The following is a 14,816-nucleotide window of genomic DNA, read 5'->3' as shown; positions in this document are numbered from 1 at the left end:
AGAGTTAATTAGTTTTTTTTTTTTCGAAACAGGGTTTCTCCGTAGCTTTTGGTTCCTGTCCTGGAACTAGCTCTTGTAGTCCAGGCTGGCCTCGAACTCACAGAGATCCACTTGCCTCTGCCTCCCGAGTGCTGGGATTAAAGGCGTGCGCCACCACCGCCCGGCCAAGAATTAATTGAAAATTAAATATCTTCCAAAACAAAACTGGAATCTAAGCCGGGCGGTGGTGGCGCACGCCTTTAATCCCAGCACTTGGGAGGCAGAGGCAGGCGGATCTCTGTGAGTTCGAGACCAGCCTGGTCTACAAGAGCTAGTTCCAGGACAGGCTTCAAAACCACAGAGAAACCCTGTCTCGAAAAATCAAAAAAAAAAAAAAAAACAAAAACAAAACTGGAATCTATGAGTGATAGTACACACTTTTTTTCTTTTCTTTTTTTTTTTAAATTGAGACAGCTTTCTCTGTAGCTTTGGAGCCTGTCCTTAGCTCTTATAGACTAGGCAGGCCTCAAACTCACAGAGATCTGCTTGCCTCTGCCTCCCCTGGGATTAAAGGCATGAGCCACCACTGCACGGCTGATAGTACACACTTTTATCCTAGCACTTAGTAGGAAGAGACAGGGGAATCTGTGTCCAGGCCAGTCAGGCTACAGTCAGAGATTGATGGGGGAGTGTCATATATCAATCTGTTGATTTCATTGGTTAAGCAATAAAGAAACTGCTAGGCCCATTTGATAGGCCCACCCTTAGGTGGGTGGAGTAAACAGAACAGAATGCTGAGAGAAAGAAGCTGAGTCAGGGAGTCGCCATGATTCTCCCACTCCAGGCAGACGCGGGTTAAGATCATTCCTGGTAAGCCAGCTCGTGGGCTACAGCAGATTATTAGAAATGGGCTAGTCCAGGTGCGAGAGCTAGCCTAGAAGAGGCTAGATAGAAATGGGCCAAGCGGTGTTTAAAAGAATACAGTTTCCGTGTAATTATTTCGGGGCATAAGCTAGAGCTAGCCATGTGGGAGGCCGGGTGCCGGGGACGCAGCCCCGCCGCTCTTATTACAAGAGATCTTTTCTCAAAAAGCAACCAACCACTTTAACACCAACCTTTGGGAGAGGCAGGTGATCAGGCTTAGTGTCAGAGGCAGGAAGACACAGAGTGAGTTACTCCAGGTCAGTCAGGCAAAAACCTGCTAAGAAAACCAAACTACCCCTCCCCCCAACACACACAGACAAACAGGGAACATAAGCCATTTATCTCAGCTAATACCAACTCATTCAGAATTCCCAGGGAAGGATCCTAGAATAACTGAACAAGTGTTTCTAGGAATAAACATACTGCCAGCTAGAAAAGCTTGGATGTATCTGAAAATCACTTCTATCATAATGGGTCATGATCTTACAAATGCTGTTTGCTTTCTGAATGACAGGGAACAGTGTGTGTGTGTGTGTGTGTGCGTGTGCGCATGCGTGCGTGTGCACATCTGTCTTGAAAAAAACAAATCTACAGAGAAAGATAATTTATAATAAATATGTATAAATTTGTTCACAAATATTAGGCAGGCTGTGGAATAAACCTTAGACAAATAGGAAGATCTATGCAGAGGAGCAGGACACTGATTTTAAGAGCCCAGGGAAGAAGCTTTTATCACCCTTAAGAATCCTCCATCACAGGCTGGGGAGAAGACTAGGGGATTAAAGTGCTTGCTATGTACATCGGAGGCCCAAAGTTCGGATCCCCAAAATTCACATAAATGCCGTTTGGGCCCGACAATCACATGTAATTCCAGCCTAGGAAGGCACAGACAAAGGATCCTCAGAGCAAGCTGTCTAGGGAGACTTGCCGTAACAGCAAGTTCTGGGGTTGACTGAGAGGCCCTGCTTCAAATGAGTAAAGTGTAGAGCAGTGGAGACTTTGACACTGACCTCTGGCCTCCACATACCAATGTACATGTGTGCTTACACACATGCAAACATACAATGAAAATGAAGAAGGATAAACGAATACTAAATCTTAAAAATAAAATAAACTTAGGGGCTAGAGATGGCTCAGAATTTAGGAGTAATAACTGCTCTTCAAGAAGGCCCACATTCAATTCCCAGCACGCACATGGCAGCTAACAACTATCTTCAACTCCAGTTCCAAGGTGTGCACATGGTGCAGACAATATACCGTAAGTATAACTTAAAAAAATTAATATATAAATTTAAATAGTCACTAGCTAAAAGTAATGTATCAATGTTGGTTTTTCAGCTTTGAGAAAAGAATGACAATGGTCTAGGGATGTAACTTGGAAGAGTGCATACCTAGCGTTCATGAATCCCTGTGTTCGAGTCCCAGCACTGCATAAAACAAGCATGGTATTGCTCACCCATACATAATTTGAACACTTGGTTAGTTGTGGCAAGTGGTTCAGCAGTTCAAGCTTATTTAGCTACACAGTGGGTTTGAGATCAGCATGAGATATATGAGACCTGTCTCAAAAAGAGAGGAGGGTTTGCTGTGGTCTTGTGCCCTGTCACTTATATTGTATTGTATTAATAAAACGCTGAGTGGCTAGTAGCCAGGCAGGAAGTAGAGGTGAGGCAACCAGAATAGGAGAATTCTGGGAAGAGAAAAGGCTGAGCCTGCAGTCCTGACCCAGACAGAGAGGAAGCAAGATGAGAATGCCTCACTGATACAAGGTACCAAGCTGAGTGGTCAACAGACAAGAATTATGGGTTAATGTAAGTTATAAGAGTTAATAAGAAAGCCTGAGCTAATAGGCCAATCAGTTTATAATTAATGCAGGCCTCTGTGTGTTTCTTTGGGAGTGAATGGCTGCAGGACAGGGCGGGACAGAAACCTCTGTTAAGAGTGCTTGCTGTGTGACCATCGATACCTATGTTACATGCTCGGTGTAGTCACATGTGTACCTGTTACCCCAGTGCTGGTGGTAAGGGTTGGGGGTGCAAAGACACAAGGTTTGCTGGGCTTTGCTGGCTGCCAGCCTAGCCAAAAAGAATGCAAACTACAAATGCAGGGAAAGACCCTACCTCAAAGAAGAGGACACCCATGTGTGCACACCCGCACACATACATGCACATCCACTATACACACACAGCACATTCACCAAATAAACAAATGATTACAGTTAACATTAAGGAAACATCAGAAACAAACTGAACTGGTGCAAGGAGCCTCTGGGAATCCTCCATATTATCACTGTACCTCTTCGTAGCCTGCTTACCCCTCGTGCTTGTGCTTGAGTCTATATTAAAAGTATCTGTGTAGTTCTGTCCTGGATCCTAAAGTTGCTCTGTAGCCAGGCTGGGCTTGAACTCAGAGACCCTCCTGCATCTGCCTCTCTGAGTGCTGTGATTAAAAGTGCATACTACTAGGCCCTGACTAAATATCTTTAAAAGGAAAAAGAAATCAATTTTTTCTTAATGTTTCAGCCTAAGGAGAGAAAGGCTCAAAACTAGAGTTGGCACTGACAGTGAAGCGTTTTAGAAAGGAGCCACAAAGAAACATTTTTATTCTTTTCACAAAGAAACATTCTATCTACCGATATTCAGTAGGGGAGGGGAGAGAAACAAACTAACATGTATGCCAAATAAGAGGCAGTAGGGTTAGGCAGATACTGACAGCCAGACAGTAACAATTCTTATCTTGTGCTTCAGAACTGAAAGCCTCGTCTATTTTCACAATAAGACAGTGACAGTACCCCAAAGATAACTGTATTGGGGACGGGACTCTGGGCTTCATTATCTGGTGATAACTAAATGAAGATGCAGTTACAAAGAAAGTATTTAAGGAAATACATTTTGAAGCAGTGCCATAGCAACAGAGTTCCCAGCTTCCCTTGCATGAGTGACTGCTTCTATCTGAACATAAAAATATTACAAGGCACAAAGTGGAAAACAAGGTCACTATACTGAATAATGAACAGACGAGGGCCTAGGAAGTCAAAGGAAGGCCTTCGGGCCCCCAGAGGACCATGGAGGAAGTGCTGGAGGAGGAACTTGGCACCAAGTCAGGTGGGAAGCTAAAACTCTGGAGGGTTCCTAAGCACCAACTCCTCCTGTGGGTGTCCTACCGAACACACAGATTCTCTAAATGAAAACTTCCTGACACCTGGCCCCTCTCGCCACACCCCAAGTGCTGGGATGATAAACACGCTCCAGCAAAGCCTGCTCTCCAACTGAAAACTCAAGGTGCAGCTCCTGAAAGAAGAGATCTCTTCCTAGAAACGAGAAAACACATGAAATAGGTCTTTGCTTTGTGATCTAGCACTATAAGGAGTATATCTCAATGGTTCCTTTTCACGGCTTTCTGAAATTATGAGTTATGTACTACCAACAACAACTAAGGACAAGAACTGTTTCTATTTCCCACGGGGTCTCCATGGCATCTCCCTGTAGACATGAATGAATCTTGGGTCCCTTTGAAGGGAACGTCACTTGTGAGAAAAGCTAGAAACAAGTCTCCCAATCACTCACGGAGGTGCTCAGAAAGTATGTGCTGAGCAAAGACCGCACAATTTCATCCTCACCTTCTGAAGGAAACAGGGCTACGGAAGGGAAAATTTTTGCTTGTGGTACTGGCATTTGTTCGGTGTCACAAACCTGTTCCTGATATGTTTTGTTCTGGATTTGGCGGGTCTTCGGGAGCAAGAGGGTCAGCTATGAGGGATGGGGAGTAGTCAGAAGGTTGGTTCCCTTGCTGCTCTAGCACAGCTTCCAGGTGGGCCATTTCCTGTTGCAGCTTTATCAGGTTATCCGTCATGGTAGCCCTCTGCTGTAAAACCAAAGAACACCAAGAGTCACAGACTTTAAAAAAGAGATACCATGCCGGGCAGTGGTGGCGCACACCTTTAATCCCAGCACTCGGGAGGCAGAGGCAGGCGGATCTCTATGAGTTCGAGACCAGCCTGGTCTACAGAGCTAGTTCCAGGACAGGCTCCAAAGCCACAGAGAAACCCTGTCTCGAAAAACCAAAAAAAAAAAAAAAAAGAGAGATACCATAAAATAAACTGTCACACCAATTAATTTCAGCACAAGAATTGAAATCACCCAGTATGGAGTTATAGGTTCTGACTGAATACCTCTTAATCCAACTAGACTTATGTGGTTAATGACCTTGAAATTATTTCAAAATACTGGAGGAGGGTGCATCCTCCAACTCTCCCAAATAGACTTACTTCATTGTAGCTCAGTATTTTCTTTTAAAGATGAAATAAAACAGAAAATGAAACAAAAAACAGTAACAGTACTTTAGGCTTAAAATTTGCAAGACTGTTAACATATTACATAAGCTATGCTTCAAAGATTTGATATTGTGCCGGGTGGTGGTGGCACATGCCTTTAATCCCAGTACTTGGGAGGCAGAGACAGGAGGATCTCTGTGAGTTCGAGGCCAGCCTTATCTACAGAGTGATTTCTAGGATAGCAACGGCACATAGAGAAACTCTGTCTCAAAACAAAAACAAACAAATAAAAATTATGTATACAGATATTTGGCCTGCATATGTATACCTGGAACTCTCGGAGGTCACAAGAAGGCACTGTACCCACTAGGAGAGGGGTTGTGAGCCATCATACAGGACTTTTGTAAGAGCAGCAAGTGTTCATAACTGCTGAGTCATCTCTCCAGCTCCTGATTTGTTTATTATTTTACTTTTAAAAGACTTGTAGCTGAGAGTAGAGGTGCATGATGCTGTGCTCAGCTCCAAATATATTTTGTTTGTTTTTAAATGGACAAAGTGTTGAATAATCTCCTATGACATCCTAGAAAGCTTGTAACAACAGTTACTATTTTTTTCTTGTCAGGTGTGGCCACCTCTCCCCGCCCCTCCCAACAGCCTGGTCTATTGAAGGAGTTTCAGGCTAGCCAGGGCTACACAGTGAGACCCTGTCACAAACAATTTAGCAAGTCTAAGGTATTTGACAAGCAAAGAACAGAGGCATATAAGGAAATTTCTAAAATACATGTTTCTTCATGACTTCTAAAAAGAATGATGCTGTTTTTCAGCTTAGGAAGGGAGACAGAATCTGTGTCACCTTCTGTCCCTTTCTTCTGACCCTTGAAAATGTCTTTGCTCTTCAATAAAAACAAGCCACTTTCCTAATCTACACAAATTCACAGTTCTCAAGAGGATTTCATGACCACCCAAATTGTATCTGCAGCTTCACAAGGTTCCCACTGCTACTGAGACTGTACTGCTGTCAACATCTGCAGTGATGTGTATGCCACCACGTGGTACCCATGAGTACTGACATCACAGATGGCAGACCAATGCTTTAAAGGCCAACTAGTCCGCACCCACTCCCCCATCTAACCTCCAAATGGCCATTAAACACACCAGAAGATCAGAAGAAGCAGCAACTGGAGCACAGGGGCAGTGACTTTCTTTTGGGTTTTCCCACAGGAAGAAAACATAACTTAGATAAATTCTACTATAGGCAATTGCTCAACTGCATGAGGAAGCACAGTCAGACAGGTGACCAAGTCTGCTTGATTCGAATTCTGAAATAGCTATTAGAAGAGCTCTCTTCTCTGGTTCTAAGACTGGTACCAAAGCTACAGAGAAACCCTGTCTCAAAAAACCAAAAAAGAAAAAAAAAAAAAGAGCTCTCTTTCAGTTCTATCCTCACGTCCTCACACTTTAACAGTTGTGATACGGCCCAAGTTCCCTAAAAGGCACGTTTATCAAGTCTTCTTTTTCCAGAAGGGACTTAAGTGGCATAATACGGCTCAGGTAATAAGTTAGTATTTTTGGACATTAAGAACTTTACTGTCCTCAGGACAAAGTTCAAATTCCCAAACAAGCCAGCCAAAACTCCTCTCACACCTTGATCTTATCTGCTATTATCCTCAGCATTTCCTGTTTTCTAGAGACAAGGGAGTAGTCAGCGATCCTTAATCATTCAAGGCTTCTGGCTGGGTCTTTGCCTCAGTTGCTGACTCTTTCAAAGCCCAGCTTAGAAGACTGTCTGTCTATCAGGTAAACAGTTTGCCTCGTGACTTGGCTCGTGCTGCCAATGCATTGGTATACGCAGGGGAACACACAACTCTCTTGATGGGAGGAATCGTCCGCTGTTTATTTTGTTTGTTTTTAAGATAGGCCTATGAGTCTCAGGCTATGGGTATACAAGTGTGCAACGCCACGCCTGACCCCACTGCCTAGGAGAGAGTAAGTTCTTAGCAAATAGTTACTGCAGAAATGAATGGATGGATGAATTAGTTTTTGGGGTAACAAAAGGCGGCGGGGGGTGGGGGCTGGCAAGATTGTTCAAGATTGTTCAACTCAATGACTTGAGTTCCATCCCTGGGACCTGTATGGTGGGAGGAGACAAATCTTGCATCTTCGCCTGCCTGCTGTGGAATATGCATACATATACATACAATAAGCATCAAAAAGGTACATTAATGATGTCAAATTAGGCATTATCCATCATCTGTGACTCCTCAGTTCTATATAAACAGAGGGCAAAGACCCCAGTTCAATCATTTTGCTCCTCTGTGCCAATTGAGATTAAAGTTACCTGTTTTGAATAGTTACTTGATAAAAAAAAACTATAAAAAATGAATCCTGAACAAACAATAAACATATTTCTGGGAATAAGATCAAAGGTACAAGAAACAACACAGTGGTGTATTGAATGTCAAATACAACACAGTATGGCTAAGACAGATGGGATAAAAACCTGGAACCTAAAAAACAAACAGCCAAGGGACAGAATTAGGTGACAGACATACTGCCAGAGCCCACAATCTAAATCCAGGAAGGATCAGAGGAATTGAACACAGAAGACCTCCTGAGTCTTTCAATCATTCACTATGGCAATCTTGCAAAAGTAGAGAATTTGGGGGATAAAAAAGGCACAAAATGGACAGTTGTCTCAATGGTTTCTTCCCAACTCCCACAGGCTTCAGGCCTAGGACTCACTCTGCCCGGAAAATGTCTCTAGGAGCCAAGTCCTCTCCATTTGTTAAGCTCATAGCAATGTCTAGAGTTAAAAGACTTAAATGCTGGACACCACCTAGCGCCGGCAAAGGTACAGGAAAGTGGGAACTCCAAATACTATAGAAACTAGAAGAAGCACAGGCTGGCGCATTCCCTCTAACGAAAAGCATAACACTATGTGTCATACATCAAAATCAGAGATGTGGTAATATCTAGCAATCAGGATGTCTACTAGAGCGCTGTGACTAATAGCAATGGTGCCATTTTGCCAAGAACCCTTGATAGGTAGCAAAGGGGCAAATCTATCATCATGCACTCAAACAACAGAAAGCTATCCAGGTAACTAAGAAGATGTCAGATGTGATGGTGAACTCGTTACTCCAGCATTCAGGATACAGAGGCAGAAAGATCTCAAGTTCAAATCAGCCTTACACATAACAAAGTGAGACATTGTCTTCTACACAATTCCCACACAATTAATAAAATGAGATTAAAAAGTCACAGACAACTTTTAACGATACAATAAAAGGTAAATCACAATATAAATGTATAGAACATTATTGAATGGATTCTTTGATTTTGGAACTCAGAGATTCCACTTGCCTCTGCTTCTGGAGTGCTGGGACTAATGGGGTGTGTTACCATATCTGGCTCCTTTTCTGAGTTTTTGAAGACAACAAAAATGTCTTTAGGAATACTATGAATTCTCAGTTTCATTTAATTTAGTACTTTTTAGGAAAAGAAGAAAAATTACATGCTAGCAGCTAAAGCACATTTACGCTTTAGGAGAGAAACAAAAGCTACAACAGGATGATTCAAAAGGTTCCAAATAACTCCATCTTAACAATGTACCTACTGGACCAGTGAGTTGGCTCAGAACATAAAAGCACTTGCCACCACACATGTGGGCCTGATTTGATTACCAGAACCAGTTTCCAGAAGATGTCACCTGACCTCCATATTTTCCCTGGTGGCAGACACACCCACACACATACAAACAAATAAATGTTAGTAAAAAGGAAAAAGAATGAGCCAATTACAATTTAAGGAAGATAAGCAAATCAACTAAAACCATACCGTCAGGTACAGAGAACTCTGAGCGGTACTCATGCTAGAACTAATAGGTATTCTGCATTAGATCCCGTGCAGGAATACAGAGGGAACCTCAAGAAGCTGCCCAGCTAGTAACGAATGAGAGACCCTGATGAATCTAAGGCTGGGATACAAGCTTAGAAAATTTTGGTGTCGCTTTTACTATATGAAAACTAGGTGACAGGAGCTAGGTCTGGCTGTGAGAAATATAAATAATGTTTTTTCCAAGAGACTGTACTGCCTAAGATACAGAAGCATTCACACAACCAAATGATGAAGATTTAATAAAGCTGCTACCCCACACAAATGTCACCAGTCCATACCAGGTTGAGGAATGAATATCATGGAGGCTCTTTTCTAATGAGGAGGAGATGACGTATTATCATCAACAAGTAACAAAAGACGAAAATAACAAGAAATATCCACAGCACAGTGAAAGACAGTCCTGTAGGTTTCAAATTGGTTGAGAATAAATATATCCTTTTTGATACAATATTGCTTGAATATAACTCTGTTATGGGGTAAGTAGGTTTTAAGAACTGGCTTATTTAGCCGGGCAATGGTGGCACATGCCTTTAATCCCAGCACTTGGAAGGCAGACGCAGGGGATCTTTGTGAGTTCAAGGACAGTGTGGTCCATAGAGTTCTAGGACAGTCAGGGCTACACATAGAAATCCTGTCTTGGGGTAGGGGGGAAATCTTTAAAGTTAGCATTCAGTGTTCTACAGTGAGTTAGATGGTATCAAAGCTATAAAAGATATTCCACCAGGGTACTTCACGAACAAATGTTAGGCCATGAATCCAGAGCTGACATTAGCAGGTCTAAGAATGTAGGATTCATTCCACCATGTACAGAGGACATCACCAACTTACGAATGCTTTTACCTGTGTGGTTAAAATATCACTCTGCGAGCAGTCTTCAGAGAGGTTCGTTTCACTCTCGTATCCAGATGCCGCTTCACCTACTGACAAGAACAGGAGCCTCAGCTGGAAGAGCAACCATGACCTCTGTGCCCTGCGCTACCTGCCCCTTCCTTCTCACAGCACTCGCTACACTTTCAGGTTACCTAAAGGACTAAACCTGGGGCGCTGGATCTTCTTTCAGAACTCCTACAACAGGCTGGGTGTGGTGATGAGTGCTTTTATTCGTGGATTTTGGGAGGCAAAGGCAGGCAGATCTCTGATCCAGGCCAGCCAAGGCTACATAGAGAAATCATGTCTTAAAAAACCACAAACAAATTGGAAAAAATTCCGCAATAAAAATCAGAAGCAATTAGGTCATTCAAGTTCATCCTATCAGACATTCTGGCTGCATGAAGGCATTTTAAAAAGATTTTATTTTTATGATTTTTAACTTTGTATATGTTGTGTGTCTGTGTGGGTTACTTATATATGAACATAGCAGGTACCTGTGGAAGCCAGAAGCATTAGATTCCCCACTAGAGCTGGAGTTACAGGTAGTTATGAGTCACCTGACATGAATGCTGGGAACCAAACTTAGGTTTATTGCAAGAGAGAATCTATAATTTCCCCCTTCACTTATGTTTATTGTATGTGCACTGGTGTTTTGCCTGCATATATGTCTATATGAGGGTACTGGATCCTCTGGAATGGAAGTGACATACAACTGTGAGCTGCCATGTGGCTGCTGGGAACTGAACTTGGGTCCTCTGGAAAGAAAAACCAGTACTCTTTAACATCTGAGTCATCTCTCCAGGGCCCCACACCCCAAGAGTGTCTATTCTTAAACACCCCTGTCTCTACAGGTCCAGGAAAGACTTTTGACTTTTAAAGAAAAGAACTATAGGAAGATGATCTTTCAAGTTTAAGCAGCAGTTAATGTAACTGTACTTGGAAACTCATGTATCCCAAAGAGATGTGAACATTTAGCTCACTTCCATAGACTGGTGCAAACAAAACTACCTGAATCTGGGATTATAATATCCTCTTCTTGGTCATCATCGTCTAGGCACGTTCCCATGTCCTCGTCATCTGAAATCAGTTCCTTGTCACTTCGGAAATCCTCCTCCTCCTCGGACTGGCGATGTGTTTGTTTGGAAGGAGGATTAGACAAGGGATCCTGGGAGGCTGCGTTGGCAGCTGAGTCCTGGACCACAGTGTGCTGGGAAGAGAACAAGCTGCCAGACCACTTGGCGTCCTCACTAAGGTGATGCTCCTGAGATGCCTCTACCAGGATCACCTCATTATCGTTACTGTAGTCACTGACGCCACGCTTCAGTGTTGCCTGGGTCCCCACTGCTTTCTCTGACAGATGCTGGGTCACAACACTGCCAGGTCTGGTTCTGGTAAGCTCAGGTGTATTGCTTACTCTGCCAAGTAAGTGCTGGAAGCAGGGGAGATCTTCCTCCTCGGAACACTCGCTCTCTTCTGAGGACTCTAACCTCCTAGGCCCCCTGCGGAGACTCCGAGCCAGTGAGGCGTGGTTTAAAGGGCTGGGGCTCCTACTGAACTCTCTTCTCCGGACACTCCCGTTAAAAACAGCGGACTTCTCCATTACGTCACCAAAGCTAGTATTTCCCTGTATTTCAACATCATCCAGCAGGTCATCAGGTGTCTCCGAACAAACTTGAAAAATATGACCACTCCCCATGGGTTGTTCGGGCTTATCTGAGAACAGACATGGAGAGAAGTCTGCACCAACAGCCTCACCTTCCTGTTTTTTTATTTCAAGATATTTATAATCACCCACAGGAAAACTTGGTTTACAGACTCCAGGATGCATAAGACCTAACGGGAGCACAGTATTTGACTCAGTCTCTCTGTTTCTACCTCGTTGTTCTTGGAAGTTTTCACCGCTGGAAGATACTTCATTAATACTGCCCGAGTCGGCGTCTTGACAAGCGTCTTTTCTGTTCTGGCTAATTGTGTGTGCTGTACTTTGAACAACAGTCTCATTTCCCATTGCCTTTTCAGTCGACAATGGATCTTTCTCAAAATGTTTCTCTGACAGGGTTTTCCGATGGTCAGTTTTTAAGGAGGATGTGATGGGAGAGACTGACTGCTTAAGATGGGAGTTTTGTGGAATTCCAGGGTTACTTGAAGTGTTGAGATCATTTTCATGGCTTCTGTACTGAGATGAGGGACAAAGCCTGGACACTCCAGCACAGGCTGGATCAATGCCTGGCTTACCTTCCTGATGAAGCAGAGGTAAACCTACTGTGGCAGTCCCTGCCTGTACACGGCCGGTTTCAGACTCTTTGTGTCCCTGATTTTCTCTGTTTTGTTCACTTTCAGAAGTCACTTTTGGACTCACTTCCCTTAAGGACACAGAGGAAGCACGAGCTGTTACATACTCCTTTTGGGGATCTCCTGGGTTTGAAAATAACGCAAATGACTGGCGCTTTGAAACCTGAAATGTATTCTGTAAATCCTGAGTGTCAAGTTCACTCTCCTCTGTTTCTGCTGTCCCCTCAGTGTGGCTACTTTTGTGTCTCGGTGGATACTTGAAGCACACTGTGCCACTTCCGGCATCTTTGGAACCATGGACCGGTTCCTTGAGGTTTTCACTTGCTACGAACTGAGGCACACGCAGACTGGATCCTGTTTTTGCATATCCAGCAGTGTTGGCTTCTAATAAGGACACACTGCTCTGAGTGTCATAATCAGTGTCAGGGACTAGTGAAACACTGCTACTCTCGGCAGATCTCTCAGTGGGCAAACCTTGCCCTCCCCCCAGCACCAGCTCCTTCAGGTCTTTGGTACAGTCAGACACTTGGCTTGTCTCAGGTTTCCCTACTTCTTTTCCCTGAGGGTTAGGATTGACAGGTCCTTGAGCTATGTTTGTTAATTGCTGTTCTGGGTAAGCATTACTGGCCCTTCTCTTCTTTATTTGTTCATTTGGATCATTATTCTTCTTGGCATCTGCTGCAGGTTCTGTGTCCTCCATGAGTTGAGCCTTTCTAATATGCCTAAGGGTGGAATTGTTTTTCTTTGTTTCTTCACTGCTGCTAAAACTATCAATTTGAAACTCAGCACAAGCAGGTGGACTTGGATTCCTATCGACTGGCTCAAGTGCAAGAACACATCTGGAGGAAGACTTCCTTCTCAGCCTGTTCTTAGGTGCTTTCGAACTGTGGGCATTTAATTCTAGCTCCAAATCGCTTATACTGTGGCTTATAGGTTTGGCTTTAGTTGTGAAAACAGACTCTCTTCCCAGTGATTTTATTGGATCAGCATTTTTCTCTGTATGAAGATTATTACCCTTTGCTTTGTTCTCTTGACCATTACTGGTAATGCCCATCATTTGGCCATCTGGCTCCGTTTGGTCGGCTCCCTGAATTATATTTTCAGGAGTCTTTTGAGTAACTGTTAAATCTACTTTCTTGATAAAATCCTCAGGATTAAGGCACGTAGTCCTCCTTTTACGTTTTAATTTATTTGTGAAGGAGTGCTCTTGTGTTATCTGAGGTTCTGTAAATGTGCTTATAATTTCAGGCACATGGTTCAAGTGAGGGTGGCTTCCCTTTCTCTGATAGGTTTTCCTGAAAATTTTGTCTTGGATATTATTCTCTACTGGTCTGGAGAAGTCTCTTTCACTTTTACACTTGAAAGCTCTGTGGGGATCAGAGGCCACTGAGTCCTTTTCCTTTGAAGAACTGGAGTGTCCATCTTCGTCATGTGAAGCTTCTAACGCAACAGCCGCCTCAGCGTCTAGGCCGTGCCTCCTGTCAGATGTGCCGTCAGAAGTTAGCATTTCACCAGTTTTGGAAAACCACTCGTTCACCTTCTGAATGCTGCTATTCAGCGCTATCCAGGGAACATCTTGGGTAGCTCTAGAATCCTCAGGGCACAGACTTTTCTGATTATTCCAAGTTTTCCTCTCACAGAGGGAATCAGCATTCAGCTCTACCTTTTTCTCAGCGCTGGGAATCTGCCTATCATTACATGTTTCTTTACTTTCAGCCCATCTGTTCCGTTGGCTCCTTGTGAAGCCAGACTGTTTGCTTTTATTATAGAATTCAGCCTTTTCTACATTCATTCTGTCTTCAGTGAGGAATAAACTGCTGTTCTCATGCTGTAATGAGCTGGCATGAATATCTGTGCCACATGGCTCCACATGTAAGTTTGAAACAGAAACACTCTGACATTTTTCTGGATGCCTTTCAGTTGCATGATTCTCAATGGGGTTCACATCTTCATCACTGCACTGCTGTTGTTCAGTATTTGTTACATCCTCACAAGCAGCTGAAATATATAAAATAACAAGGTACTTAAAAATGGAATTATCATGAGAAAATACACACTTAATACAACTTTGGAGTAGAAATGAATCCATTAACCCTTTTTTAAATTTTAGATTAAAAACATTGTAAGTGTATAAACGTTTTCCTTGCATGCATGTATGCGCAGCACAGGCATGCCTGGTGCTCAGAAGACAGAAGAGGGTTTCAGATCCCCTGAAACTGGAGTTAGAAATGGTTGTGAACTACCATGTGGATGTCGGAAACCAAACCCAGGTCTTATGGAAGAACAACAAATTCTCTTAACTGCTGAGCCATCTCTCCAGGCACAATCCACTAGCTTTTTAAAATATTTGTTGTTGTTATTATTATTATTGGTTTTTCAAGACAGGTTTCTCTGAGTAGCCCTGGCTGTCCTGGAACTCACCTGCCTCTGCATCTGAGTGCTGGGATTAAAGGTGTGCCTAAACTACGAGTATACTGAATCTGTAGCTCACCCTCTTTTTTTAAATATTTACTTATTATGTATACAATAAATATTCTGTCTGTGTAAGTCAGCAGGCCACAAGAGGGCACCAGACCTCATT

At 43.2% G+C, this 14,816-nt stretch overlaps 1 protein-coding gene across 5 annotated transcripts in view; it reads right to left on the bottom strand.

Moving 5' to 3' along the window:
• Positions 1 to 14,816, bottom strand: part of Brca1 (BRCA1 DNA repair associated) — a 68,986-nt gene that overhangs the window by 27,211 nt on the left and 26,959 nt on the right. For 4 of the 5 annotated variants that reach the window (XM_075990637.1, XM_075990634.1, XM_075990636.1 and 1 more), the window contains exons 10-12: positions 10,952 to 14,233; positions 9,914 to 9,993; positions 4,596 to 4,767 (exon numbers count right to left, since the gene is read on the bottom strand). In XM_075990637.1, the coding sequence (XP_075846752.1) occupies positions 4,596 to 4,767; positions 9,914 to 9,993; positions 10,952 to 14,233 (3,534 nt within the window). The remainder of the gene's footprint in view (positions 1 to 4,595; positions 4,768 to 9,913; positions 9,994 to 10,951; positions 14,234 to 14,816) is intronic. The other variant, XM_075990635.1, reaches the window with a different exon arrangement.

The sequence above is a fragment of the Microtus pennsylvanicus genome, chromosome 11 (genome assembly GCF_037038515.1).
Source record: "Microtus pennsylvanicus isolate mMicPen1 chromosome 11, mMicPen1.hap1, whole genome shotgun sequence".
Classification (NCBI taxonomy): domain Eukaryota; kingdom Metazoa; phylum Chordata; class Mammalia; order Rodentia; family Cricetidae; genus Microtus; species Microtus pennsylvanicus.
Note: the sequence above shows the minus strand (reverse complement) of the source record. Positions and strands in the feature narration are given on the sequence as shown.